The sequence below is a fragment of the Manis pentadactyla genome, chromosome 10, assembly GCF_030020395.1.
Source record: "Manis pentadactyla isolate mManPen7 chromosome 10, mManPen7.hap1, whole genome shotgun sequence".
In the NCBI taxonomy this organism is placed as follows: Eukaryota; Metazoa; Chordata; class Mammalia; order Pholidota; family Manidae; genus Manis; species Manis pentadactyla.
In genome coordinates, this window is record NC_080028.1 from 92,628,507 (window position 1) to 92,654,972 (window position 26,466).

Below are 26,466 nucleotides of genomic sequence, written 5' to 3' on the forward strand. Positions count from 1 at the left end.
TCTCAATTTTATTTATTTCTTCTCTGATCTTTATTATGTCCCAGAGGGATGCATTTTTTATCATTCGACCTTTCATTTCCCTTTGTGCAGATATATCTATGAATATGTATTTAATTACCTCTGTACGCTGTCAGAAGTTTGACGATACTAACAAATGTAGTATTTATTTTTAATAGTCCTTTAAACTTTTAGAGATACACACTGAAATTTGTATGGATGAAATATGTCTTAGATTTGCTTCAAAATATTCAGGGTAAAGAAGTAGATGGAATTACAGATGCAGCAAAACTAGCCACTAGGGGTAGGTATGGGTTTTTTTACAGTGGGTAATAGAAATGTTCTACGATTAGACAATGGTAATGGTCATACAACTTTGTGACTATACTAAAAACCACTAGATTATATGCTTTTAAATGGTGAATTATATGTCTATTTTTAAAACAGGCCATTAGTTAGTAATTGTTGAAGATGGATGATGGATACATGGCGGTCAATTATGTACAGAGCTCTACTTATTTTCTGCATTGTTGGAGTTTTCCTTAATAAAACGCTTAAAATCCTTCTGTATTGTGCTGACAGTGGCTCCCTTTAGTGAGAAGGAGTGGGTAGTGATGGGGAGAGGCCACAGGCAGGGCTTCTGGAGTGCGGCTAGCATCCTACTGCTTGATTTGGGTGGGGCAACATAGTGTCTTGATGGTGATGCACACTTACGCCCTGTGTGCTTTTGAGCATGTATGTTATACTGCAACAAAGAGCACCCTGTGACATCCCAGGAACTTATATAAATAGCCTCCTATCCCTTCTAGAACAAGACACACAGAACACACCTAAAATAGTGCTCTAAACCAGGACTACCTCAGGGAGGTACTCATTACAATGGCTTTTGAACCCAAGTTTTCTTTCCAGGCTCCAATGATATCGCCAAGAATTCAGTGTCCTGAAAAGGCAAATATTTTAAACAGCAGGTTAGGTCTAAACACCACTTTATACATCACACTTTGGTAAAGAACCTCTTATAAATGTCCATAACACTTTGTATTTCCAAACCTCCCAGCACCAGGCTGTAAGTGACCTCATACCTGTGTGGAGTTGGTAACAGAGGCCAGCTGCAGGTACTCAGAGTTTCCCCAACCAAAGAGGCCTCCATCAGCAGACACGGCCAGGCAGCAGTCACCGTAGGTGGCAACCTGGACAGCGTTCACTCCAGCAAGGTCTCCGCCCAGCTTGGTGGGCATGCTGGTGATATTGTAGTGACCCAGACCTAATACAATGGAAAATCATGTTACTTACTTTTAATTATTTATTCTTTTAACAAACACTTACACAGACTTACTGTGTGCCAGGCACAATTTTAAGCACTTTATGAACACCAATTAAGAAACCCTCATCAGTCCCTCTGCACGCTCTACAACTTCCTTCTCCAGGTTCTCACGAAGAAAAAACTTAATAGTAATTGCGTATTTTTTAAACCCTTGAAATTTTCTGTCTGATTCAAGTTAGAAATCTTTGCAAGGTGAAACACCACTACACAGTGAACCTATTGGACCTCCCAGACCCTATTAGGATACATAAACAGAATATTGTAACAAGCAGTTTCTAACATACCCTTGGGCTTGCCAGAAAATAAAGGAAATATGTAAGAGCCCAACCCACCCCAACTCCCCAAATCCCCCCCAAAAATAACAGTGAACTGAAACTGACAGACTGGCGTGGTAAAGGACACGCCTGCCCCAAGGACAAATGTCGCCATCAGCCCTGTGCGCAGGGTAGCCCCGGGCAGCCGGCCAAGGCAGAGCACTCAGCCACAGACCCTGCGTAAACCAGGCTTCCTCCAAGAGTCAAAACCTACTAAACACATAAGCAAAGATGCCACGATGAGTGAGAGAAAACTGAACCAATGAACAATCGATTTATACCCTCCAGACTTCACACAGGAGAATTCAGATCTACAAAATAGGAAATAACTCTGTACACAATGCTTCCAGAAATAAAAACGTGAATAGACTACCAAATACGGCCAGGTAAACTTGAAAAGGAAGCAATGAAATGAAAAAATAGAGTTCAAAGGCAAAACTTAAATGAAGGACAGAGAGGCTAGTCACAATCTAGTCACAATCTGGGAGAATGCTATCACTGATAAAGGGTGCGATGCTATCAATGATAAAGAACACAGATAAAGTATAAAGAATCCTAAAAATCAGTAGGAAAAAGACAAGTAAATCAACAAAAATGGGCAAAGAGACCATGTGCATTTCACAGAATAAAAAACAAGCCTGTCCAATAAACGTATAAAAAGACAGTCACTCTCAAATGATAATCAGAAAAATGCAAATTCAAACCTCAATGACATACTATTTCACATTCACCAGACAGGCAACAAGCGTTAAGTGGCTAATACCAAGCCGTGGCCAGGCTGTGGAAGAGCACCCTGCTGCTGTGGGGGTCCCCTGTTACAACTGTGCTGGAGAACAACCATTTGACTACATGTGCATACCCTACAACTGGCTTCTATTGAAGGACTCCTCACTACAGCTCCTAAACTCTTGAACACATGTACAAGGAGACATATGGATGGCCACAAAAGGACAGACTGTTGTAGAACAAAAAGTTACAAGCCATCCAAATATCTATTGACAGGAAAATGAATAAATTGAGTTATATTCCATGGCAGACTATCAGACAGCCATAAAAATGAATGAACCTTACTATGCTGGATGGACAATGACTTCAATGGGGCATGCGGGGAGACTCAATAATATGGGTGAATGTAGTAACAAAATGTTTTTCATGTGAAACCTTCATAAGAGTGTATATCAATGATACCTTAATAAAAAAAATTACATATAAAAAATAAATGAATGAACCACATTCAGCAAGGAAGCAGGATACAAAAGCAACACCCAAAAATCAACTGCTTATTCTGACAATGAACAATCCAAAAATGAAAACCAAGCAAACACTTCTATTTACAGTAGCATTCAGAAGAATAAAATACTTAGGAACTAACATATCCAAAGAGGTGAAAGACTTGTACAATGAAAACTACAGAACACTGCTGAAGGAAATTAAAGAAGATATAAATACACAGAAAGACATCTTAGGTTCATAGACTGGAAGATTTAATATTGCTAAGACGTTAATAATACTCAGAGTAATCTACATTCAAGTAATCCCCATCAAAATCCCAACAATGTCTTTTGCAGAATGGAAATAACTCTTCCTAAAATCCAAATGGAATCTCAAAGGACCCTAAATAGCCAACTGACCTCGAAAAAGAACAGCCAGGCCAGAAGTAAAGCACATATAGTCAAATAATTTTTGATAAGAGATACAAGACCATTCAATGGGGAAAGGGCAGCCTTTGTAACAAATGGTGTTGGGAAAAACTGGCTATTGGCTATCTATCCTGGTCTGTTGGTTTATGTGTCTGACTTTATGCTAGTACTTTTTGATTAACGTACCTTTTTAGTAAGTTTCGGAATCAGGCAATATGAGTCCAATGTTATCATTACCAAAGAAACACACATTTAAAAAACTGGAATAGCATCTTACTACGCTGACAGACAGTGACTGTAATGGGGTATGGAGGAGACTTGATAATATGGGTGAATGTAGTAACCACAATGTTTTTCTTGTGAAACCCTCATAAGAGTGTATACCAATGATACCTTAATAAAAAACAAAATAAATAAAAATGAATAAACTGGCATAGTAATTAAATGAGCTCACTTAAATATTTTACTTACTAGAGGGGTTAAGGGCAAAGTAGAACTTCTATACATCACTAATGCAGTATAAATGGTAAAATTTTTGGAACATAATTTAACAATACATTCTGAAAACCATAAAAATATTCTAATTCTTTGACTCATTCCTGGGAATTTGTCCTAGGGCAATAAATCCAATGAAAGAAAAAGCTATGTGTGTATATATGAAAAATGTTCTCTCTCCCCAATGGCTACTGTAACCTCTCCCCAAAAAGAAGTATGCCTTCTGACAACAGGGTAATGATTGATAATTTTTTGATAAATGATTAATTTACACTATGGTAATTTGATACTGTATCATACAAATATTAAAAATGTAACTGTAATTGTACCAACAGGGAGAAATGTTTTATGTAAACTTGAATGATAAAACAAGTATATAAAAGACTTCTATGCTATTACTATGATATAAAAGATATACACATATGAACAAGGACTGGAAGAAAACAGGTAACAGTGAACAAAGACGACTGGTAGCAGTGGCAGGATTACCGAGGATTCATACAAGACTTAAATATTAAATTCAAAGGCCTTCCTTTCAAACAAGTTATCAAAAGCCAAAGATTAAGTACAGCAGGCTGATAAAGTTTGTCCCTCATTCCTCCTCCTTTAATCATACTCTTCTCCAAAGTTAAAATTGAGCTCCTCATCTGTGGAGCACCTCAGGTGGCACCTGCGAACTCCGGTGCTGGGCGCGGTGGGGGGCTCTAATCCTCTCCAACCTTTATTGGACGTTTCCATGGGAACAGGGAGAGGTGAGGGAGGAAAGGGAGGGACACATAGAACAGCATGCTCAGGAAGTGACAACAGATGTTAAGAGTTAAATCATGGAATGTGGGTTCCAGCCCGAGAGCCCACAGCTCACAGCTCCATCCTGCTCCATCCTGAACCATCCTGAGGAAGTGAAAGGCTTGCTACCTGTTTGCCCATCCGCGCCCCATCCACAGGAATAGACCTCTCCTTTATCCGTTAGGAACATACTATGGTCCTGACCACAGGCGACCTGTCAAACAGAGGGGAAGAAATCCTTAGAAACCCAGTGTCCCAGGCCGCAGTCCCAAAACTCAGCTCCATTCCCTACTGCTCCTGAGCAGAGAGGGCCCGGCCCAGGCAGGCTGCCCATACTGCCTCCACATCCAATTTTCTCAATCCACCCCTGCCCAGCCCTTGTCCCCACTGCACTGGCACTGTCCTTGCTACCATACAGTGCCAGGAGTCCTGAGGGGCAAGCCCAAGGGCCCCTCCCTGCCTCTCAATCCCTGAGGAACCTCTCCCTCTGCCAGTACTCTCTTCTGCCTCCTGTCATGTCCAGTCTCTGTCACCAGCTCAGCCTCTGCTTCATGCCCTTCAGTGCTGGACTCCTTCTCCAGGGGCTGTCTCTGGCCCTTTGTCTCCCACTCACACTTCCTGGGAGGCTGTTTGCATCCATTCCTAAGGCTTTCCCGGTCACCTCTACACGCTTCTGTCCAGTCTCAACAACTGCTGAGTTCCAACCTATTTTTCTTCACCTCCTCCCCAACCCTGCTCCACACCATGGCCAAAGTAGCCTTTCTGAACTAATCGTGGTTTGGCTGTCACTCAGCCCCCAACTCTCAAGAGGAGGCAGTCTAACCTCCTTACCAGAGCACACGAGACCCTGCATAGTTCACTCCCAACCAGTCTCCCATCTATCCCAGCCCACCTGGGCAAGCACAGCAAACTCCAGCCACACTGCAGGCTCTCAGCATGCTACAGCCTTCAGGCTCCTCCCTCACCTCTGCCGTAAAACCTTTCCTACCACCCACCCCAATTTATCTGATAGATTCCTCTGCCACTTCCTCCACAATGCCTTCTCTCCCTTCCCTTCCACCCCTGGTAGACTTAACAATTCCTTCTGGTGCTCTCAGAGCACTTTCTGCATGCACCCTTTTACATTTTAAATATTTATTATTAAGTACCTACCATGTGCCAGGCACTGCACCAGGGATGGGATAAAATGATGAGCAAGAGAAAGCAGCCTGGAACACATACAGCAGTGTTGTGCCATGACACAGCTAGCTTTTTTTTTCTTAATAGGGTATCATTGATATACAATCTTATGCTCAGGTTTCACATGAGCAACACTGTGGTTACTACATTCCCCCCTATTAACAAGTTCCCATCACATACCCCATAACAGTCACTGTCTGTCACAGCTTTTCTAACCTGTCTCTCTTACTAGAATATTACCCTCCCAGACCTTATATTTTGGACCCCATGTCTAGTATAAATCCTGGCCTACACTAGGCAGGCAGTCATTTTAACTTTAAGAATGTATTAATGCAGAAAATCCCCTAACAAATCTGCCACAACCCCACCCAGCTTTCACCCTCTCAAAATCAGGGAGCAAGACCAGTGGCTCTCAGCCCATCTCTTACCTGGACCACCTGTCCATCGAAGTCCTGCATTCTATGGACTTTGTGGCTTTCACTAGAGCCAAGAGCAATTTGGAGAGAAGCAAGAGCTACGTCATGGTCCTGTGCAGTTCTGCCCTCCCCGGGCCTCCCCCATGCACACAGAGTAACTGTTAGGGAAACTCACAAGGTCAAATATAAGGTAGAGGCAGCCCTAGGCATGAAAGTAAAACATAACATAATCTTTTGGTGATTTTAATATGATGCCAGAGTGGAGACTGGTGTTTTAGACCCAACAGCATAATGTGAGGACCTAGAGGGAAACTTCTTCAAAGACTAAAATTTTTTAAACTAATCGATCTGGTAGAAATATGAAATTAACTCAGAGGTCTATGCATCACAATCAATGCTCATCTGCCCTCCCACTCACTAAGGTACGCAGCTCAACCTGCAAAGGAACAATACTGTCCCCAGCCTTTGGGGGGGTTCTCACCACCCGTCTCTGGCATGAGGACCCTTGAAATTCACTGCTCTGAGTAATCACTCAAGAAATGTTAACTGCTTAACACAATTTGGGTAAGGGGTATTCCTTTGGGAACTTACCTGTAAATTTCATTTTCGACCACCTTTCTTCCACACTGCCCATAGGCATTGTTTCCCAGGCTGAAGACTAGAACATAACACCACCAATTAAATTAGTTTGCTGGGATCCCAGAACGTCAGGGCTGTAAGGGGGTCGCAAAAGTGGTCCTGGTCCATCACTCCCCCACCCGCCACTGGTGTCCTTCCCCACCATTCCCAGCCTTGCAGGCATGCTGGGCTCCAGACCCGCACACCAGCCGGGGCTACCCTGACTGTTCCTTCTGCCTTCCCCTCAGGATCCTAGTCTGCCTCTCGGGAATTCCACAGCACAAGTTCAGCACTTCCTGGCAAGGCCCTAGCACCCTCATTCCCTGTGCCTGTCTCTAGGTTACCCTCAATGCCAAATCCCCTCTCTAAAGAGTTCCTAAACACCACCTTCGCTTTTTCCTACGAAGCACACTTAGCCAGAAAGTGAAATTTGAAAAACGTAGTCAAGTCGGCCTTTCCCTGGAAATGACCGCTGTTCTGGAGAGTCAGTGTTAACTAGAAGCCTGGACTCTGAAAGCCCCCACTCCTTGGGAGAAGGGTTAGCAAACAGGCTTTCAGCACAACAGAAAAGGCTGTTCACACACTGCCTGGTTCAGTGACTTCCTGGCAAAGCGAGTAGGAGGCCTTGACGAGGCTGCCTGATGTGCGCTATGACACTGTAAATCCCGAGACTCTCCAAGAACTGCAGAGAGCAGAGAACAAGGAAGAGTTGGCAAGGCCTGCCCAGTACAGCTCTCTTGAGCCATCCTGCTGACTGACTCAGGAGCCAATGGCTTCGCTAATTAGATGAACCCACCTATCCCAGACAGATGGCCCAATGGCAAGAAAGTGGTCCCCACTCCTCCATCAACCTTGGACCAGTCAAGTTACCTCCTTCGCCGTCTGTCAGGACGAGAGAGTGGGCTCTGCCGCAGGAGACCTGCAGTACCCGTGTCTCCTGAGGTCTGTCCAGGGGCAGTGGGATGGGCGAGGGCTCCAAAACATACTCGTATCCCCTCGCTGAAACCAAATGACCAGGTTCATGGCACATGACACTGACTGGGAGCCACAACATTTGTAACATTAGAAGTCATACCACCCAAACCCCACACTGGTACACAGAGATCAAAATGACCTACTCAAGGCATAAGTGAATAGCAGAGCTCAGACTAGAAGCCCAGACTCCAATTCCCAACCACCACACCCCACTGCCTCCATTATACTTCAGATAATCGGAAAGCACACACGGTATTACTGAAGAATCCCTTCACATGTCACTTAATGCCATTTAGGTTTTCAAGGAAAGTAACGGCATTTTCCTCAGTAAGGTTAACACCACTTATATTAGAAGGAGGCAAAGAGAATATGGAGATGCATTTGCTGCATATCCATTAAGTCTCTCCATAATGATAAATTGGAAACCATTAATCCAGGATGTCTTTAAGGAGAAAAACTGGCTGGGAGGACAAAGGCAGACAGCAGACTTTTCACCACATATCCTACTGTGCCTTTAGGTTTCTGAAGTATGCAATTCTAAAAAGAAATTCTTAATATTTAAATAAGCAAGTATGGGGAAAAGTTTTCTAGAAGTCACTCTAAAGAAGAAACTGACTGTTCTTTATAATCTACTGGAGAAGCCTGAAAGTCCTATGTAGGGATCCCTATCCTGCATGTTAAACAATGAGCTAATGAATATTTATTACAGAGGCTGGAGTTCAGAAGATGTGCAAATGCAACAGCACTCAACCTGTTCCCCACTAAAGGCCCCTCCCTTTCCTCCTATGAATCCCATGTTGAAAATCTGTCTACAAATAAATGGCATTATTACTGCTATAACAATACACTTGCCCATCTGCATTCATCAGTGACTGAAAAAATATTCAAATGGAGCTTTTGATCCCCATGGATAACTGGTTTATCACAATGAGAGGATGTGATTCTAGGCAAACCCAAAGAAACTGCACAATGTTTTAGCTTAAACAGCCTTATCAGCTGAAAATATACAGTACTTTAAAATACTGATGAGTGACTCACATCCCCCATTACTCTCCGCATAGATGCCTAAGGGCCTGGGAGGCAGTAAATACATAACACTTAAAGGGAATCTGGCTCTAAATGCAACAATAAATGGAAAGGAAATACAGAGGACAGAGGTTCATGGCAAATGGCATCCCAGGGATGCACTCAGCAAACGCCAGACTGGACAATTCTACAGGATACACGGTATTTCCTCAATTAATCAACTTCAAGGAAAAAAGACAGAAATAGACTTAAAAGACTTTTAAAAGTCTAAACAACTAAATGCAATGTCTAGACCTTACCTGGATCTTGATTCAAACAAAATTTTAAAGATAAAATAAAAATCTAATGACATTTATAAGACAACTGGCGATCTGAGCACTGATTGGATAGTTGATGTTGTTTAAGAATTATATTGTGAATTATTTTTAGCTATGAAAATGACCCTTTTTCTTTTTTTGTGGGTCTTTTTTTTAGATACACACTGAAATATTTATGAATGAAATTAATGTTGGGGTTTATTTAAAATTGTTAAAGGGTTAGGGTGAATGAATAAAACAAGACTGTCATGAATTGATGATCGCTGAAGCCAGTAATAGGACATGGGATTCATTATACTACTCTATTTCTGTATATGTCTAAAATCATCCCTAATAAAAGGTACAAAATATGTAATGTGGCATCCTACAGCTAATAAAGACTTCAATACTGCCTTATAAAAGAATTCAGGTATAAAATTAAGTGCAAAGGGGCAGAAAACAATATACTATGATCAGAATTAAATTAAAAATATATTTTCATATGAATGAGAACACAGAAAAAAAATTAAAAGAAAGGTATGTTGAGTATATAGTTCAGGGTAATTTCACCCTTATTTTAAAATTGTTTCTCATTATTCTTATAACACTTTTTGGATAATGTCTACATTTTAAAACGACATTCTATATAATTTCTAACATTTTTACAATCCAAGTTTCAAGCCTCCATTTTAATTTTTTTCCCAGACCATGTTCCAGGTACTGCAGAGTATCTCAAGTTACCTCCAGCTGGGAAAGAAAGGTCATCTTTGGGGGCCAAAAAGGAACATCTTTACTTATCAGCAAATGTCCTTCTGCCTAAAGGTTCAATGTTACTACCCAAGAGGCTGAAAAACAGTCTAGTCCAGATGGCTTCAAACAACATCCCTTTAGGACTCCAACTATTTTGTTGCTACAGTTTCGTTTATGAAACATTTTTTAAAACCAATCATAGCAGAGAAGCCAAGGTGAGAATGCTCACTTTTGTCTTTCTGGCTCCTGTGAAATCCAAGTTGAGAATCTTTGTTGAGTCCCATACCCCAAACTTTCGTAACATCCTTGGTTTTAGAGGACAGTAATGTGAATCCATAGCCGCAAGCAGCAGATGAAATCTGAAAAAGAGTGCCCATAAAGTAGTAACTGGTTTGTGATATCAAGTTTTTTGGCAATAAATGACAGGTTGTTTTACCCAATCAAAGAACACATATTATTAATATGGCCACTAACACTTTTTGACCAATAACCATGCGTTAAGTGTTTGATACGGATTAGTTCATTTAATCTTCACAAACACCCTATGAACTAGTTGTCCGCATGATCCTCATTTACTAAGACATAGTCTAGTACAGTAGTTAAGTTGAAGACTGCCTTCATTTGAATCTTGACCTACCGTTACCAGCTGTGTGACTCAAGTCACAGTAAGAACAGCAAGCTTTATAGCATTAACTTGACCTACTCCCACCCACCTCTCAGTTCTGCAGTAGCCCTGAAAACCAAGAGCTCACGATTATGATGAGTGCAGTGTGGCAGCCACTAGAGGAAGAACAGGATTGGAACAACTTCAAAGCTACATTCCCAGAGAATTCTTATTTGCTCTGTCTAGTGGTTCCCTGGAAGACCCTATTCACAAGGCTTTATTTATTTGACCTAACCCAGTTATCACCCAATGCAAACAGCCTTTTCCCCAGGGATGTTTGCTGAGAACAAGCAGAGGTTAATGATGAATATTGTAGCTGTCCAAGGTGGTAGATAATGGTTAGAGCAAAAAAATAGGTTAACTAAGAAGCTCTCAACCAATTTGACCTGATGTCTATAGAACACTACACCTAAACAGTAGAATGCACATACTTTTCAAGCAAACATGGAACATTCATTCTACAGGACAGACCCTATGCCAGGCTATAAAACAATGTTTCAATACATTTACAAGGACTGAAACTAAACAATGTTTTCTAACCACAAGAAAATTAAACTGGAAATCAACAAATAAAGAATTTAGGGAAACCACATACATTTGGAAATTAAACTCTTCTAAATAATTCATGGGTCAAAGAATAAATCACAAAGGACACTGCAAAATACTTTAAGTTGAATGAAGACAAGTTTTTAAAATTTAATTAGTAATATAAGAACTCTTCCTACAAAGAAAATGCCAGACCCAGATGACTTCACTGGTGAATTCTACCAAATATTTAAATATCAAATAATACCAATTCTTCACATAGCTTTACAGAAACTCATTCTATGAGGCCAGTAATACCCTGACACCAAAACCAAAGACATCACAAGGAAAAAATCCTCAACAAAATATCAGCAAACCAAATCCAGCAAAATATAACATGGATTAGTCACCAAGACCAAGTGGAGTTTAATCCCTGATTGCAAGGTTGATTTAATTTCCAAAGATCAACTAATATAATTAATGTATTAACAGAATATAGGACAAAAAAATACATGATCCTCAACAGACACAGAAAAAGCATTTGACAAAATCTAATCCCTGTTCATGATTTTTAAAAAAGAAACTCTCAACAAACCAGGACAAGAAGGGTACTTCCTCAACTTGCAAAAGACATTTATGAAAAACATACAGCTAATGTCATACTTAAAGGTGAAAGATTAAATGCTATCTCTCTAAGATCAGGAACAAGACAAAGGTGCCACATCAATTCAACACTTTACTGAAGGTTCTACCCAGTGCAGTCAGGCAAGAAAAAGAAACAAAAGGTATCCACACTGGAAATGAAGAAGTAAAACTATCTTTATTTACAGACAACCAGACAGCATGATCTTGTATGTAGAAAGTCCTATGGAATACACAAAAATCTATAGAATAAACAAGTACAGCAAAATCACAAAATAGAAAGTCAATAAACAAAAACCAATTGTGTTTCTATATACTAGCAATGGACACTACAAAAATGAAACTAAGAATACAATTCATTTCAAATTAGCATCAAAAATAAAATGCTTGGGAATAAATTTAACAAAGTGCAAGACTTGCATACTGAAAACTACAAAACATAGTTGAGAGAAATTAAAGACTTACCTAAATGGGGAGATATTCCATGTCCATAGATTAGAAGACTCAAAATTGTTTAGATGGCATTTGTACCCAGATTGATCTACAGATTGAACATAACCCCTATCAAATCCCAGGAAGTATTTTTGCAGAAATTGACAAGGTAATCTTAAAATTTGTGTAGAAGAGCAAAGATCCAGAATAGTCAAAACAATTTTTAAAAACAAGAACAAAGTTGGAAGACTTACACTTCCTAATTTCAAAGCTTACTTTGAAGCTACAGTAATCAAGAGTGTAATTTTCACATAAGGATAGACATACAGATCAATGGAACACAATTGGGAGTTCAAAATAAACTCTTTCATTTACTATCAATTTATTTTCCACAAAGCCCCAAGACAATTCAATAAAGGAAGGATAGTAGTCTTTTCAACTAATGATGCTGTAACTGTTGGAAATCCACAAGCAAAAAGACCATTACCCCACATCATACACAAAAATCAACTCAGAGGACTGAGTCATAGAACTGACTGGAAGAACTAAATCTTGAAGCGGCTAGAAAACAGGAAAATCATCTTGGGATCTTGGATTAGGCAGATTTCTTAGATATGTCAAAAGCATGATCTACAGCAGCGATCACAAACTCATCAATCGAATTTTGTGAAAATTAAAAACTTGCTCTTCAAAAGTCACTATCAAAAAGAAAAGGGGTGGCCTGGCATAAAATACCGGCACGCTAATGGACCTATAGAACCAGAATACATAAATAACACAACTCAATCACTAAGAAGTCAATCCAACTTTTCATTTATCTGGAGCTTGAATTCCGTTTCCTCTTTCTCTCCCCTTTTCAATTAAAAGATCATTTATCCTTGACATATAAGTCAGAAGCCAACCTAGTGAAATCTGCTTCTTTTTCATCCCCCACCAAGATTTCCACAACTTTCCCCAAGCAAGCACCTGTCCTAAGCATCCATTTTTGCTCTTCTGAATGTTGACTTCTAAGTTACGCCGCCCTCCGGTAGCTGTCGTTCGCTGTCATCTTTACAATCTCACTCAGAAGCCTCTTGTGCAACTATTCTTGAGTGGGCCATTTATCCTTCCTCTTTCATCCTTTAACTGCTTCCGTTAACATTTCCTTTCCGAGTTGTTCACGGACTTCAGTCGGCCCACATTTTCTCCAACCTTTTGAAATATGCTTTCCTAACAGGAGAATTTCTGAAGCCGGACAAGTTCCTGAGTGCGAATCCCACTGAACGTATACACCTGTGGGGCCTTGGACCTACCCTTTAACATCTCTGAGCTTCCCCAGTAACTGTGGGGAATGACCGACTCCCGGGGTGATGTGCGAATGACCCAAGCCGAGGACACAACCCGGGACATTTCAGCCGCTCGGTTATTGTTAGCAGCTCCCTGCAGCCGCTCGACGGCCGTCATCCCCGAAGTCTGACCACCCATCGTCGCCACCTTCCCGAAGTGGGTCGAGTGCCGCGGAGAGGGGCGGCGAGCGTCGGGGAAGGGAGGGAAGGAGCTGCGGCCCGCACCTTCTGGTCCAGCTCCAGGCGGTAGGGCACGGGCTGGATCCTGCGGCGCGGCCGCGAGCCGGCGCTGGGCCCGGGTCCGGCGCTGGGTAGCACGAAGGAGGGCACGCCCAGCGCCCCCGAGAAGCTGAAGCCCCACACGAAGATGCGGTCGGTGCGGGCCGCGCGCTCGCCCACGTACTGGAACACGGGCGCGTCCGCCTCCTGCCGGCTCCGCGAGCGCCCGGCCGCCGTCCAGTGCCCGCGCCCCGGCCCCGGCCCGCTCAGCCGCCACCCCAGCCGAGACCCGGCCGCCAAAGCCGCCAGCGCCATGCCCCTGCTCCACGCCTCAGAGGCTGCTGGCCGCCGCCATCTTGCGTGACCTTTGACCCCACGCCCCGGCGGAAGAGCCCGTGGCCACGCTTACTACTGGCGGAAGGTAAAAGCGCTGAGGGCGAACAATGGCATGGGGGGGAGGGAGGGGAGGGAGGAGGCTGGGAGCCGAGTGAGCCGGCTGTGGGACCCAGGCCTGGCCCTGCCCTTTAGTGCGCGACCCTTCTCCGAGCTCCAGCAGCCGCCTGCAGCCACGTCCCTTCCCGCGCAATGCACGTTTCCTGAGCATCTTCCCGGCTCAGAAGGGTGCAGGGTGCTAAAGTTTCGCAAAGCCCTTTTGCTGCTTGCCAATACGCAGCTCCAGTGTAGTGGTGTTCCCCCGGTCCCTCGTCATTTCTTCCCTGACCTTGTGGCAGCCATCCTCCCTCCCATCCTCTGCCAGACCACTCAGTCCGGGCTCCAGCCACAGTGACTCGCTGAGGTCGTCGCTCGCAGCCACAAGCCTTGCAGCAATGCCCTGCGGTCTTCAGTGCATCATTCTCCCCAGCGTCACCTCACCCCTCAGCCTGTCACTCCTCTTGGGTCAGATGGCTTTACTTGTAATTTCTGAACCCTAGGTCTGTTTCAGCCCTCCCTGCTTTGCGCACCTCGAATGCCCTTCCCACTGCCCGCCTTGTCCTGTGGGTGTCTGGTAAAGTCCTACCCATCTTCTAAGATCTAGCTCGAGCACCCCTTTTGAAGTTAAGTGGAGACAGGAACTTCATTCCGTTCATTCAGACTGTCCTCACCGGTTTTGTACTATAGCATTGCAGCCAGAAAAGAGATGCCCTCCTAAATGACTTCGGTTCTGTGCTCCTGGGTTCTAGTCCTGGCTCTGCTACTGACATGCCTTGGGAAGTTGTTTCCCTTCCCTGGATCTCCCTCCAAAGTGAAGGGATTAAAATATATATATATATATAGGAAATGGATTTTTTGAAATAAATGAGGTGGTTGGACTTTTTGACCTGTAGGATCTCTTGCAGCCCATTATGGTTCATGATGGACATTCCAAATACAAGTCCCAAATGCAAACTTCCTTCTTCCCTCCCTTGCTTCTTTTCTCTTCTCTTTTTATTGCTTGATACCTGGAACTAATCCAGTTTAACCAATTCCCAAAACCTGTTCAAACTCTTGTTGTCCTTGAATGTGCCTGTATCCAGTCTGCGAAACATGTCTTGACCATGCTGTAGTGAAATACGGTTGATGTTTTACCATTCTGTGGGGCTGTGTTATAGAAGGTAATCAGGAAAACTGATTGATAGGCTCTGGTAGCCATAAGGCTGCTCTTCAAAGGCCTCCAACCACAGGGAACATAATTAACCAAAGCTATGAAATCAGGAGTCTGCTGGGCTATGAAATCCATCTTCTGTGTGCACTGAGGTCAGGCTTCCCTTGGACCAATCCCAACAACTGAGTGGAGTCAGGGATAGACACTCAGGCTGACCTGTTCCTGGGAGACATGGATCCTTCATGGGCTCAAAGACTCCCCAGTGGCCTCACCTAGCCTTCCTTAGACCACACAGCATTGCAGGACATTGTTACCCAGCCTCCCCTCTTCCTCTCCCTCATTGAGAGTCAGACTTGAACTGTGTCCTTGATGGCCCAGAGCAGGCAACAAAGAGTGGATCTGGGTGGAGAGGCAATGAATTGATATCTGACAGAAGTGGAGGATGTGAGAAGTGGGCTTTCCTTTGTGAAATTAGTGGTAGTCAAGTCTTGGAAACCAGATTTTTTTAGCTATTTCCTCCCTTGCATGAACAAGTATAAGAGAGAATCCACTGAGGCTGTTACTCTCGAGATGTTTGACCCCTAAGCAGTTCTGCCAAGCCCAATGCCAGCTGCTGTTAAAGGGAAGCAAAAATTCTGTTTCTAGAATGTTCTGTTTGAGAAAATCTTCCATGCACAGGGCTGGTAGGTGTGTCTAAAAGGGTAGAAAGCTGAGACTTTCCTGAGTTTACAGATTAGGTTTTATAGATTGTTTTATCCCTTCTTCCTAATGAATGTTTTTTTGTGTTTTTTTGATGAGATTAATTATCTTTTTAATAATCTTTTGATAATAATTTGAGAGTATGTCAAAACACAGAAAGTTAATAAGTTTCTTTAGTGATTAAAAAAACTGGTGTCTGGGCAGAATATATCTATTTTAATAGGAATACAACTCATAATGTAACTTTACTCTCTTTTTTTATATTGTCTAAGTACAACTTGCAGTAAAGGATTTATAAACTTTTTGAAAAATTAAATTTCTCAGTGTTTAGTCGACTTTGTCTGTCTTAACACATTATATTGCTCTTAAAATTATTATCTGTATGTATTATAAACCAAGACAAATAAGGTTCATTTCAATCAGAATGGCTTTACTCATGGATAAAATTTTTATTTTTTTATTTTTTCATATGCTGGCATTAGAAAAAATTTTACTTCAAAATAAACTTAAATGACCTTCTCAATTGAATCAGAAAAAGCTTGTGGCAAATGTCAATACCCTTTCATAATAAAAATACTCAACAAAGTAGGCATAGAGGGAAACTATTTCAACATAATAAAGGCCATATATGAAAAACCCACAATGAACATCATGCTCAATGGTGGAAGACTAAAGCGATTTTAATTTCCAAAATTTGGGAAAGGATAAAGATACTCCCTTTCACCATTTCTTTTTTTTTTATTTAATTTTGGTGTCAGTAATGTACAATTACTTAAACAACATTATGGTTACTGGACTGCCCCCATCATCAAGTCCCCCTCACATACCCCATTACAGTCACTGTCCATCGGTGTAGTAAGATGCTATAGAATCATTACTTGTCTTCTCTGTATATACAGCCTTCCCCTACTACATTATGTGTGCTAATCGTAATGCCCCTCTTTCCCCCTTATCCCTCCCTTCCCACCCATCCTCTCCAGTCCCTTTCCCTTTGGTAACTGTTAATCCATTCTTTCTTAGGTTCTGTGAGTCTGTTGCTGTTTTGGTCCTTCAGTTTTTTTCTTTGTTCTTATACTCCACAGATGACTGAAATCATTTGGTACTTGTCTTTCTCCGCCTGGCTTATTTCACTGAGCATAATACCCTCCAGCTCCATCCATGTTGTTGCAAATGGTAGGATTTGCTTTCTTCTTATGGCTGAATAATATTCCATTGTGTATATGTACCACATCTTCTTTATCCATTCATCTACTGATGGACACTTAGGTTGCTTCCATTTCTTGACTATTGTAAATAGTGCTGCGATAAACATATGGGTGCATATGTCTTTTTCAAACTGGGCTCCTGCATTCTTAGGGTTAATTCCTAGAAGTGGAATTCCTGGGTCAAATGGTATTTCTATTTTGAGCATTCTGAGGAACCTCCATACTGCTTTCCTCAATGGTTGAACTAGTTTACATTCCCACCAGCAGTGTAGGAGGGTTCCCCTTTCTCCACATCCTCGCCAACATTTGTTGTTGTCTGTGCTTTGGTTGTTGGCCATCCTAACTGGTATGAGGTGATATCTCATTGTGTATTCATCTCACTGCTAGTTCATCATTAGTGTATTGGAATGCAACAGATTTCTGTGTATGAATTTTATATCCCACAACTTTGCTGAATTCAGATATTAGACCTAGTAGTTTTGGAGTGGATTCCTTAGGGTTCTTTATGTACAATATCATGTCATCTGCAAATAGGTACAGTTTGACTTCTTCCTTGCCAATCTGTATGCCTTTTATTTCTTTGTGTTGTCTGACTGCCATGGCTAGGACCTCCAGTACTATGTTGAATCAAAGTGGGTAGAGTGGGCATCCTTGTCTTGCTAATGAATGTTTTTAAGTAAATGTCTGTGTGACAATATTTGGCAAAGACTTGATTTCATTATAATCGGCGAATGAGGTTTGGGCGCTGAGCTAATCTATAACCAAGGCAAAATTTGCATTTCTCTGATAATTAGTGATGTGGAGCATCTTTTCATGTATCTGTTGGCCATCTGAATTTCTTCTTTGGAGAAGTGTCTGTTCAGCTCTTCTGCCCATTTTTTAGTTGGCTTATTTGCTTTTTGTTTGTTGAGGTATCTGAGCTCTTTATATAATTTAGAAGTCAACCCCTTATCGGATATGTCATTTATGAATGTATTCTCCCATAGTGTAGGATATCTTTTTGTTCTACTGATGGTGTCCTTTGCTGTACAGAAGCTTTTTAGTTTGATATACTCCCACTTGTTCATTTTTGCTTTTGTTTCCCTTGCCTGGGGAGATATGTTCATGAAGAAGTCATTCATGTTTATGTCCAAGAGATTTTGGCCTATGTTTTTTTCTAAGAGTTTTATGGTTTCATGACTTACATTCAGGTCTTTGATCTATTTTGAGTTTACTTTTGTGTATGGGGTTACACAATAATCGAGTTTCATTCTCTTGCATGTAGCTGTCCAGTTTTGCCAACACCAGCTGTTGAAGAGGCTGTCATTTCCCCATTGTATATCCATGGCTCCTTTGTTGTATATTAATTGACCATATATGCTTGGGTTTATAGCTGGGCTCTCTATTCTGTTCTACTGGTCTATGAGTCTGTTCTTGTGCCAGTACCAAATTGTCTTGATTACTATGCCTTTGTAGTACAGCTTGTGAATGGAATTGTTTTCCTGATTTCTCTTTCTGCTAGTTCATTGTTAGTGTATAGGAATGCAACAGATTTCTGTGTATTAATTTTATATCCCACAACTTTGCTGAATTCAGATATTAGATCTACTAGTTTTGGAGTGGATTCCTTAGGGTTCTTTATGTACAATATCATGTCATCTGCAAATAGGTACAGTTTGACTTCTTCCTTGCCAATCTGTATGCCTTTTATTTCTTTGTGTTGTCTGACTGCCATGGCTAGGACCTCCAGTGCTATGCTGAATAAAAGTGGGTAGAGTGGGCATCCTTGTCTTGCTAATGAATGTTTTTAAGTAAATGTCTGTGTGACAATATTTGGCAAAGACTTGATTTCATTATAATCGGCGAATGAGGTTTGGGCGCTGAGCTAATCTATAACCAAGGCAAAATTTTTGGTGGCTATCACCACCTACCAAAAACAACCTGAGTTGTGCGGGACTATTTTGGGTTATTTGGTTAAGTTATACATCTATCATGTGAATACTATGGGACTAATAGTAACAGAAAGGTCTATGGAGTTAGTTTGCTTTATTAACTATGTAGGAAGCCTTGAAGAAAGATGACAGGTTCAGATCAGCCAGCTGTTCACTCAGGTCATACTGTGAAAACCAGCAGGCCTCCATGATGCAGTTTTTTTTCTTTTGGTATCATTAATCTACAATTATATAAGCAACATTATGGTTACTAGACTCCCCCCTTCACCAAGTCCCCCCCACAATCCCCATTACAATCACTGTCCATCAGCGTAGTAAGATGCTATAGAATCACTACTTGTCTTCTCTGTATATACAGCCTTCCCCTACTACACTATGTGTGCTGATCGTAATGCCCCTTTTCCCCCCTTATCCCTCCCTTCCCACCCATCGTCCCCAGTCCTCTAGCTCCATCCATATTGTTGCAAATGGTAGGATTTGTTTTCTTCTTATGGCTGAATAATATTTCATTGTGTTTATGTACCACATCGTCTTTATCCATCCATCTACTGATGAACACTTAGGTTGCTTCCATTTCTTGGCTATTGTAAATAGTTCTGTGATAAACATAGGGGTGGGAAATGTGGTGTGAGTAGCCAAGATGGTGGCATGAGTAGAGGAGCGGAAATCTCCTCCGAAAACCATATATACTTTTGAAAATATAACAAACACAACTATTCCTAAAAGAGACACCAGAAGATACAGGACAACAACGAGACTACATCTACATCTGCAAGAACCCAATGCCTCATGAAGGGGGTCAGATACAAGCCATGGCCCAGTGGGACCCTAGCGCCCCTCACCCCAGCTCCTGGTGGGAGGAGAGGAGTTGGAGCAGGGAGGGAGAGGGAGCCCAGGACTGCTAAATACCCAGCCCCAGCCATCTGCACCAGAGCACAGACACACACTGCATGGTGTGCTGGATACTAGGGAAACGGAACAGTAAAACCTGAGAGTGGGTCCCCACAGCTGGTGCCCCTTCGACAAAAGAAAAGTGATGCTTTTTGAAAGTCTTAAAGGGACAGGGGCCTCACAGCTGGACGGAAGCCTCCCAGTGCACTCAGCCCAGCAGCTGGGAATTTAGGGTAACTCTGGGCACCCTAACCCTCTGGGCGGCAGTGCAGCTCGGAGGCCTCTCACGGTGTTAAACATCCTCCTGCCCATTCCCCCTCCAGTGTGGCCCCGCCATAGCGGAGCAGCAGCCTGAGGCCAGCCACGCCCACAGCAACAGTGCAGAGCTTATTCCACAGCGGCTGGGCAAGAATCAGAGACCCCGTCTGTGTGCAACTGCCCAGCACAAGCTGCTGGGGTCACCATTCTCACAGGAGATGCAGGCCACAAACTAGCAAGAAGGGACGATCTCCCAGCTGACATGCCAACTCCCCACAACTACCTCTATCGCCATGAAAAGGCATAAGAATTTGATCCAGACTAGAATCACACAGACATCCTCCCCTGAGAGGGAACCTGGGGAGATAGGTCTAACCAATCTTCCTGAAACAGAATTCAATATAAAGGTCATAACCACGCTGATGGAGCTGCAGAGACAAATGCAAGAGCTAACGGACAAAGTAGGGAGGGAGAATACAGAAATAAAATAATCTCTGGAAGGACTTAAAAGCATAATGGATGAGATGCAAGAGGCCGTTAATGGAATAGAAACCAGAGAACAGGAATGCATAGAAGCTGACACAGAGAGAGATAAAAGGATCTCCAAAAATGAAACATTATTAAGAGAACTGTGTGGTGCCAATCCAAAAGGAACAATATCCGCATTATAGGGGTACCAGAAGAAGAATAGAGAGAAAAAGGGATAGAAAGTGTCTTTGAAGGAATCGTTGCTGAAAACTTCCCCAAACTGGGGGAGGAAATAGTCGCTCAGACCATGGAAGCACACAGAACTCCCAACAGAAGGGACCCAAAGAGGACAACACCAAGACACATAATAATTAAAATGGCAGAGATCAAGGAAAAGGACAGAGTTTTAAAGGCAGCTAGAGAGAGGAAAAAGTCACCTACAAAGGAAAACCCATCAGGCTATCACCAGGCCTCTCAAAAGAAACCTTACAGGCCAGAAGAGAATGGCATGATATATTCAATGCAATGAAACAGAAGGGCCTTGAACCAAGGATACTGTATCCAGCACAAATATCCTTTAAATATGAAGGAGAGATTAAACAATTCCCAGACAAGCAAAAGTTGAGGGAATTTGCCTCCCACAAACCACATCTACAGGGTGTCTTAGAGGGACTGCTCTAAATGGGAGCACTCCTAAGGCTAAATAGATGTCACCAGAGAAAATAAAATCACAGCAAAGAAAGCAGAACAACCAAATACTAACTAAAGACAAAAAATAAAATCAACTACCCACAAAAGCAGCAGTCAAAGGAAACACAAAAGAGCACAGAATAAAACAACCAACATATAAAGAATTGAGGAGAAGGAATAAGAAGGAAGAGAAATAAAGAAACATCAGGCAGTGTTTATAATAGCTCAATAAGGGAGCTAAGTTAGACAGTAAGACAGGAAAGAAGCTAACCTTGAGCCTTTGGTAACCACGAATCTAAGGCCTGCAATGGCAATAAGTACATATCTTTCAATGACCACCCTAAATGTAAATGGACTGAATGCACCAATCAAAAGACACAGAGTAAAAGAATGGATTAAAAAGCAAGACCCATCTATATGCTGCTTACAAGAGACTCACCTCAAACCCAAAGACATACACAGACTAAAAATCAAGGGATGGAAAAAGATATTTCATGCAAACAACAGGGAGAAAAAAGCAGGTGTTGCAGTACTAGTATCACACAAAATAGACTTCAAAACAAAGAAAGTAACAAGAGATAAAGAAGGACACTCCATAATGATAAAGGGCTCAGTCCAACAAGAGGATATAACCATTTTAAATATATATGCACCCAATACAGGAGCACCAGCATATGTGAAACAAATACTAACAGAATTAAAGGAGGAAATAGAATGCAATGCATTCATTTTAGGAGACTACAACACACCACTCCCTACAAAAGATAGATCCACCAGGCAGAAAATAAGTAAGGACACAGAGGCGCTGAACAACACATTAGAACAGATGGACCTAATAGACATCTACAGAGCTCTACATCCAAAAGCAACAGGATACACATTCTTCTCAAGTGCACATGGAACATTCTACAGAATAGACCACATAGTAGGCCACAAAAAGAGCCTCAGTAAATTTAAAAAGATTGAAATTCTACCAACCAACTTTTCAGACCAGAAAGGTATAAAACTAGAACTAAATTGCACAAATAAAACAAAAAGGCTCACAAACACATGGAGGCTTAACAACATGCTCCTAAATAAACAATGGATCAATGACCAAATTAAAATAGAGATCAAGCAATATATGGAAACAAATGACAACAACAACACAAAGCCCCAACTTCTGTGGGATGCAGCAAGAGCAGTCTTAAGAGGAAAGTATATAGCAATCCAGGCATATTTAAAGAAGGAAGAACAATCCCAAATAAATAGTCTAACATCACAATTATTGAAACAGGTAAAAGAAGAACAAATGAGGCCTAAAGTCAGCAGAAGGAAGGACATAATAAAGATCAGAGAAGAAATAAATAAAATTGAGAAGAATAAAACAATAGACAAAATCAATGAAACCAAGAGATGGTTCTTTGAGAAAATAAACAAAATAGATAAGCCTCTAGCCAGACTTATTAAGAGAAAAAGAGAATCAATACACATCAACCGAATCAGAAACGAGAAAGGAAACATCACCATGGACCCCACAGAAATACGAAGAATTATTAGAGAATACTATGAAAACCTATGTGCTAACAAGCTGGAAAACCTACAAGAAATGGACAACTTACTAGAAAAATACAACCTTCCAAGACTGACCAAGGAAGAAACAGAAAATCTAAACAAACCAATTACCAGCAAAGAAATTGAAGCGGTAATCAAAAAACTACCCAAGAACAAAACCCCTGGGCCAGATGGATTTACCTCGAAATTTTATCAGACATACAGTAAAGATATAATACCCATTCTCCTTAAAGTTTCCCAAAAAATAGAAGAGGAGGAAATACTCCGAAACTCATTCTATGAAGCCAACATCACCCTAATACCAAAACCAGGCAAAGACCCCACCAAAAAAGAAAACTACAGACCAATATCCCTGATGAATGTAGATGCAAAAATACTCAACAAAATATTAGCAAACCGAATTCAAAAATACATCAAAAGGATCATACACCATGATTAAGTGGGATTCATCCCAGGGATGCAAGGATGGTACAACATTCAAAAATCCATCAACATCATCCACCACATAAATAAAAAGGACAAAAACCATATGATCATCTCCATAGATGCTGAAAAAGCATTCGACAAAATTCAACATCCATTCATGATAAAAACTCTCAACAAAATGGGTATAGAGAGCAAGTACCTCGACATAATAAAGACCATATGTGATAAACCCACAGCTAACATTATACTGAACAGCGAGAAGCTGAAAGCTTATCCTCTGAGATCGGGAACAAGACAGGGATGCCCCCTCTCCCCACTGTTATTCAACATAGTACTGGAGGTCCTAGCCAAGGCAATCAGACAAAACAAAGAAATACAAGGAGTCCAGATTGGTAAAGAAGAAGTTAAACTGTCACTATTTGCAGATGACATGATATTGTACATAAAAAACCCTAAAGACTCCATCCAAAACTACTAGAGCTAATATCGGAACTCAGCAAAGTTGCAGGATACAAAATTAACACACAAAAATCTGTAGCTTTCCTATACACTAATAATGAACTAATAGAAAGAGAAATCGGGAAAACAATTCCATTCACAATAGCATCAAAAAGAGTAAAATACCTAGGAATAAACCTAACTAAGGAAGTAAAAGACCTATACCCTGAAAACTATAAGACAGTCTTAAGAGAAATTAAAGAGGACACTAACAAATGGAAACTCATCCCATGCTCCTGGCTAGGAAGAATTAATATAGTCAAAATGGCCATCCTGCCAAAAGCAATATACAGATTCAATGTAATCCCTATCAAATTACCAACAGCATTCTTCAACGAACTGGAACAAATAGTTCTAAATTTCATATGGAACCACCAAAGACCCCAAATAGCCAAGGCAATCCTGAGAAGGAAGAATAAAGTGGGGGGATCTCGCTTCCCAACTTCAGGCTCTACTACAAAGCCACAGTACTCAAGATAGTTTGCTACTGGCACAAGAACAGAGCCACAGACCAGTGGAACAGAATAGGGACTCCAAACATTAACCCAGACATATATGGTCAGTTAATATTCGATAAAGGAGCCATGGACATACAATGGGGAAATGACAGTCTCTTCAACAGTTGGTGCTGACAAAACTGGACAGCTACATGTAAAAGAATGAAACTGGATCATTGTCTAAGCCCATACACAAAAGTAAATTCAAAATGGATCAAAGACCTGAATGAACTCATGAAACCATAAAACTCTTAGAAAAAAAACATATGCAAAAATCTCTTAGACATAAACATGAGCAACTTCTTCATGAACATATCTCCCTGGGCAAGGGAAACAAAAGCAAAAATGAACAAGTGGGACTGCATCAAGCTGAAAATCTTCTGTACAGCAAAGGACACCATCAATAGAACAAAAAGGTATCCTACAGTATGGGAGAATATATTCATAAATGACAGATCCGATAAAGGTTGACATCCAAAATATATAATGAGTTCATGCATCTCAACAAACAAAAAGCAAATAATCCAATTTAAAAATGGGCAGAGGAGCTGAATAGACAGTTCTCTAAAGAAGAAATTCAGATGGCCAACAGACACATGAAAAGATGCTCATGATGATCGCTGATCATCAGAGAAATGCAAATTAAAACCACAATGAGATATCACCTCACACCAGTAAGGATCGCCACCATCCAAAAGACAAACAACAACAAATGTTGGCAAGGTTGTGGAGAAAGGGGAACCCTCTTACACTGCTGTTGGGAATGTAAACTAGTTCAACCATTGAGGAAAGCAGTATGGAGGTTCCTCAGAATGCTCAAAATAGAAATACCATTTGACCCAGGAATTCCACTTCTAGGAATTTACCCTAAGAATGCAGCAGCCCAGTTTGAAGAAGACAGATGCACCCCTATGTTTATTGCAGCACTATTTACAATAGCCAAGAAATGGAAGCAACCTAAGTGTCCATCAGCAGATGAAAGGGTAAAGAAGACGTGGTACATATACACAATGGAATATTATTCAGCCATAAGAAGAAAGCAAATCCTACCATTTGCAACAACATGGAGCTAGAGGATATTATGCTCAGTGAAATAAGCCAGGTGGAGAGAGACACATACCAAATGATTTCACTCATATGTGGAGTATAAGAACAAAGAAAAACTGAAGGAACAAAACAGCAGCAGAATCACAGAACTCAAGAATGGACTAACAGGTACCAAAGGGAAAGGGACTGGGGAGGATGGGTGGGTAGGGAGGGATAAGGGGGGGGGGATAAGAAGGGGGGTATTAAGATTAGCATGCATGGGGGGTGTGGGAGAAAGGGGAGGGCTGTACAACACAGAGAAGACAAGTAGCGATTCTACAACATTTTGCTATGCTGACGGACAGTGACTGTAAAGGGGTTTATAGGGGGGACCTGGTATAGGGGAGAGCCTAGTAAACATAATATTCGTCATATAAGTGTAGATTAATGATAACAAAAAAAAAAAGCAGTTCCTGTGTGGTGACCTCCAATGAGTTCTACACAATGGTATAAAGGGCATATAAAAGTGTAGGCAAAGGGTCTGTTTGTGTTTATACAGAGGATCAAAGCCTAATTGGGCTACCCTGAAAATGAACTAAGATACGATATGAAAAAGAACTTCCAACATCAGCACTCTCTGGAAGACTCATACCAGAAGATGATCATCAAAAAAACCCCAACAAAGATCCACGCGCTGCTACAGCTGTAGATGCACTCATCCCACCGGTTCCTGGACTTACCATGGGAATGAAGAAGGAGATATCTAAGCTGGCCTGTGCATACAGTAAAACAACAAATTTGACTGGATCTATACTGTTGGAACTCAACCAAGAATTAGGAGAAGTGCAAATTGTAGCGCTCCAAAATTTTACAACTACAGACTATCTACTGTTAAAAGAACATATGGGATGTGAACAGTCCCCAGGAATGGGTTGTTTTAATTTGTCTGATTTCTCTCAGACTGTTCAAGTTCAGTTGGACAATATCCACCATATCATAGATAAGTTTTCACAAATGCCTAAGGTGCCTAACTGGTTTTCTTGGTTACACTGGAGATGGCTGGTAATTATAGGTCTGCTTTGGTTATGTAACTGTACTCCTATTATGTTAATGTTTGT

At 41.4% G+C, this 26,466-nt stretch overlaps 2 protein-coding genes across 3 annotated transcripts in view; one reads left to right on the top strand and one right to left on the bottom strand.

Annotated features, from left to right (window-relative positions):
- The window catches only part of RCC1L (RCC1 like), a 29,451-nt gene extending 15,443 nt beyond the window's left edge, over positions 1-14,008 (bottom strand). Inside the window, exons 1-7 of one of the 2 annotated variants that reach the window (XM_057487223.1) lie at positions 13,630-14,008; positions 10,046-10,175; positions 7,640-7,768; positions 6,743-6,809; positions 6,164-6,215; positions 4,686-4,770; positions 1,080-1,261 (exon numbers count right to left, since the gene is read on the bottom strand). In XM_057487223.1, coding sequence (XP_057343206.1) covers positions 1,080-1,261; positions 4,686-4,770; positions 6,164-6,215; positions 6,743-6,809; positions 7,640-7,768; positions 10,046-10,175; positions 13,630-13,938 — 954 coding nt within the window. In that variant the 5' untranslated portion in view covers positions 13,939-14,008. Of the gene's footprint in view, positions 1-1,079; positions 1,262-4,685; positions 4,771-6,163; positions 6,216-6,742; positions 6,810-7,639; positions 7,769-10,045; positions 10,176-13,371; positions 13,602-13,629 lie in introns of those variants that run through there. The other variant, XM_057487224.1, reaches the window with a different exon arrangement.
- A 15-nt stretch (positions 14,009-14,023) lies between these two features.
- Positions 14,024-26,466, top strand: part of GTF2IRD2B (GTF2I repeat domain containing 2B) — an 88,360-nt gene continuing 75,917 nt past the window's right edge. Inside the window, exon 1 of the mRNA XM_057487221.1 lies at positions 14,024-14,044. The gene's annotated coding sequence lies outside the window, so the exon portion shown is untranslated. The remainder of the gene's footprint in view (positions 14,045-26,466) is intronic.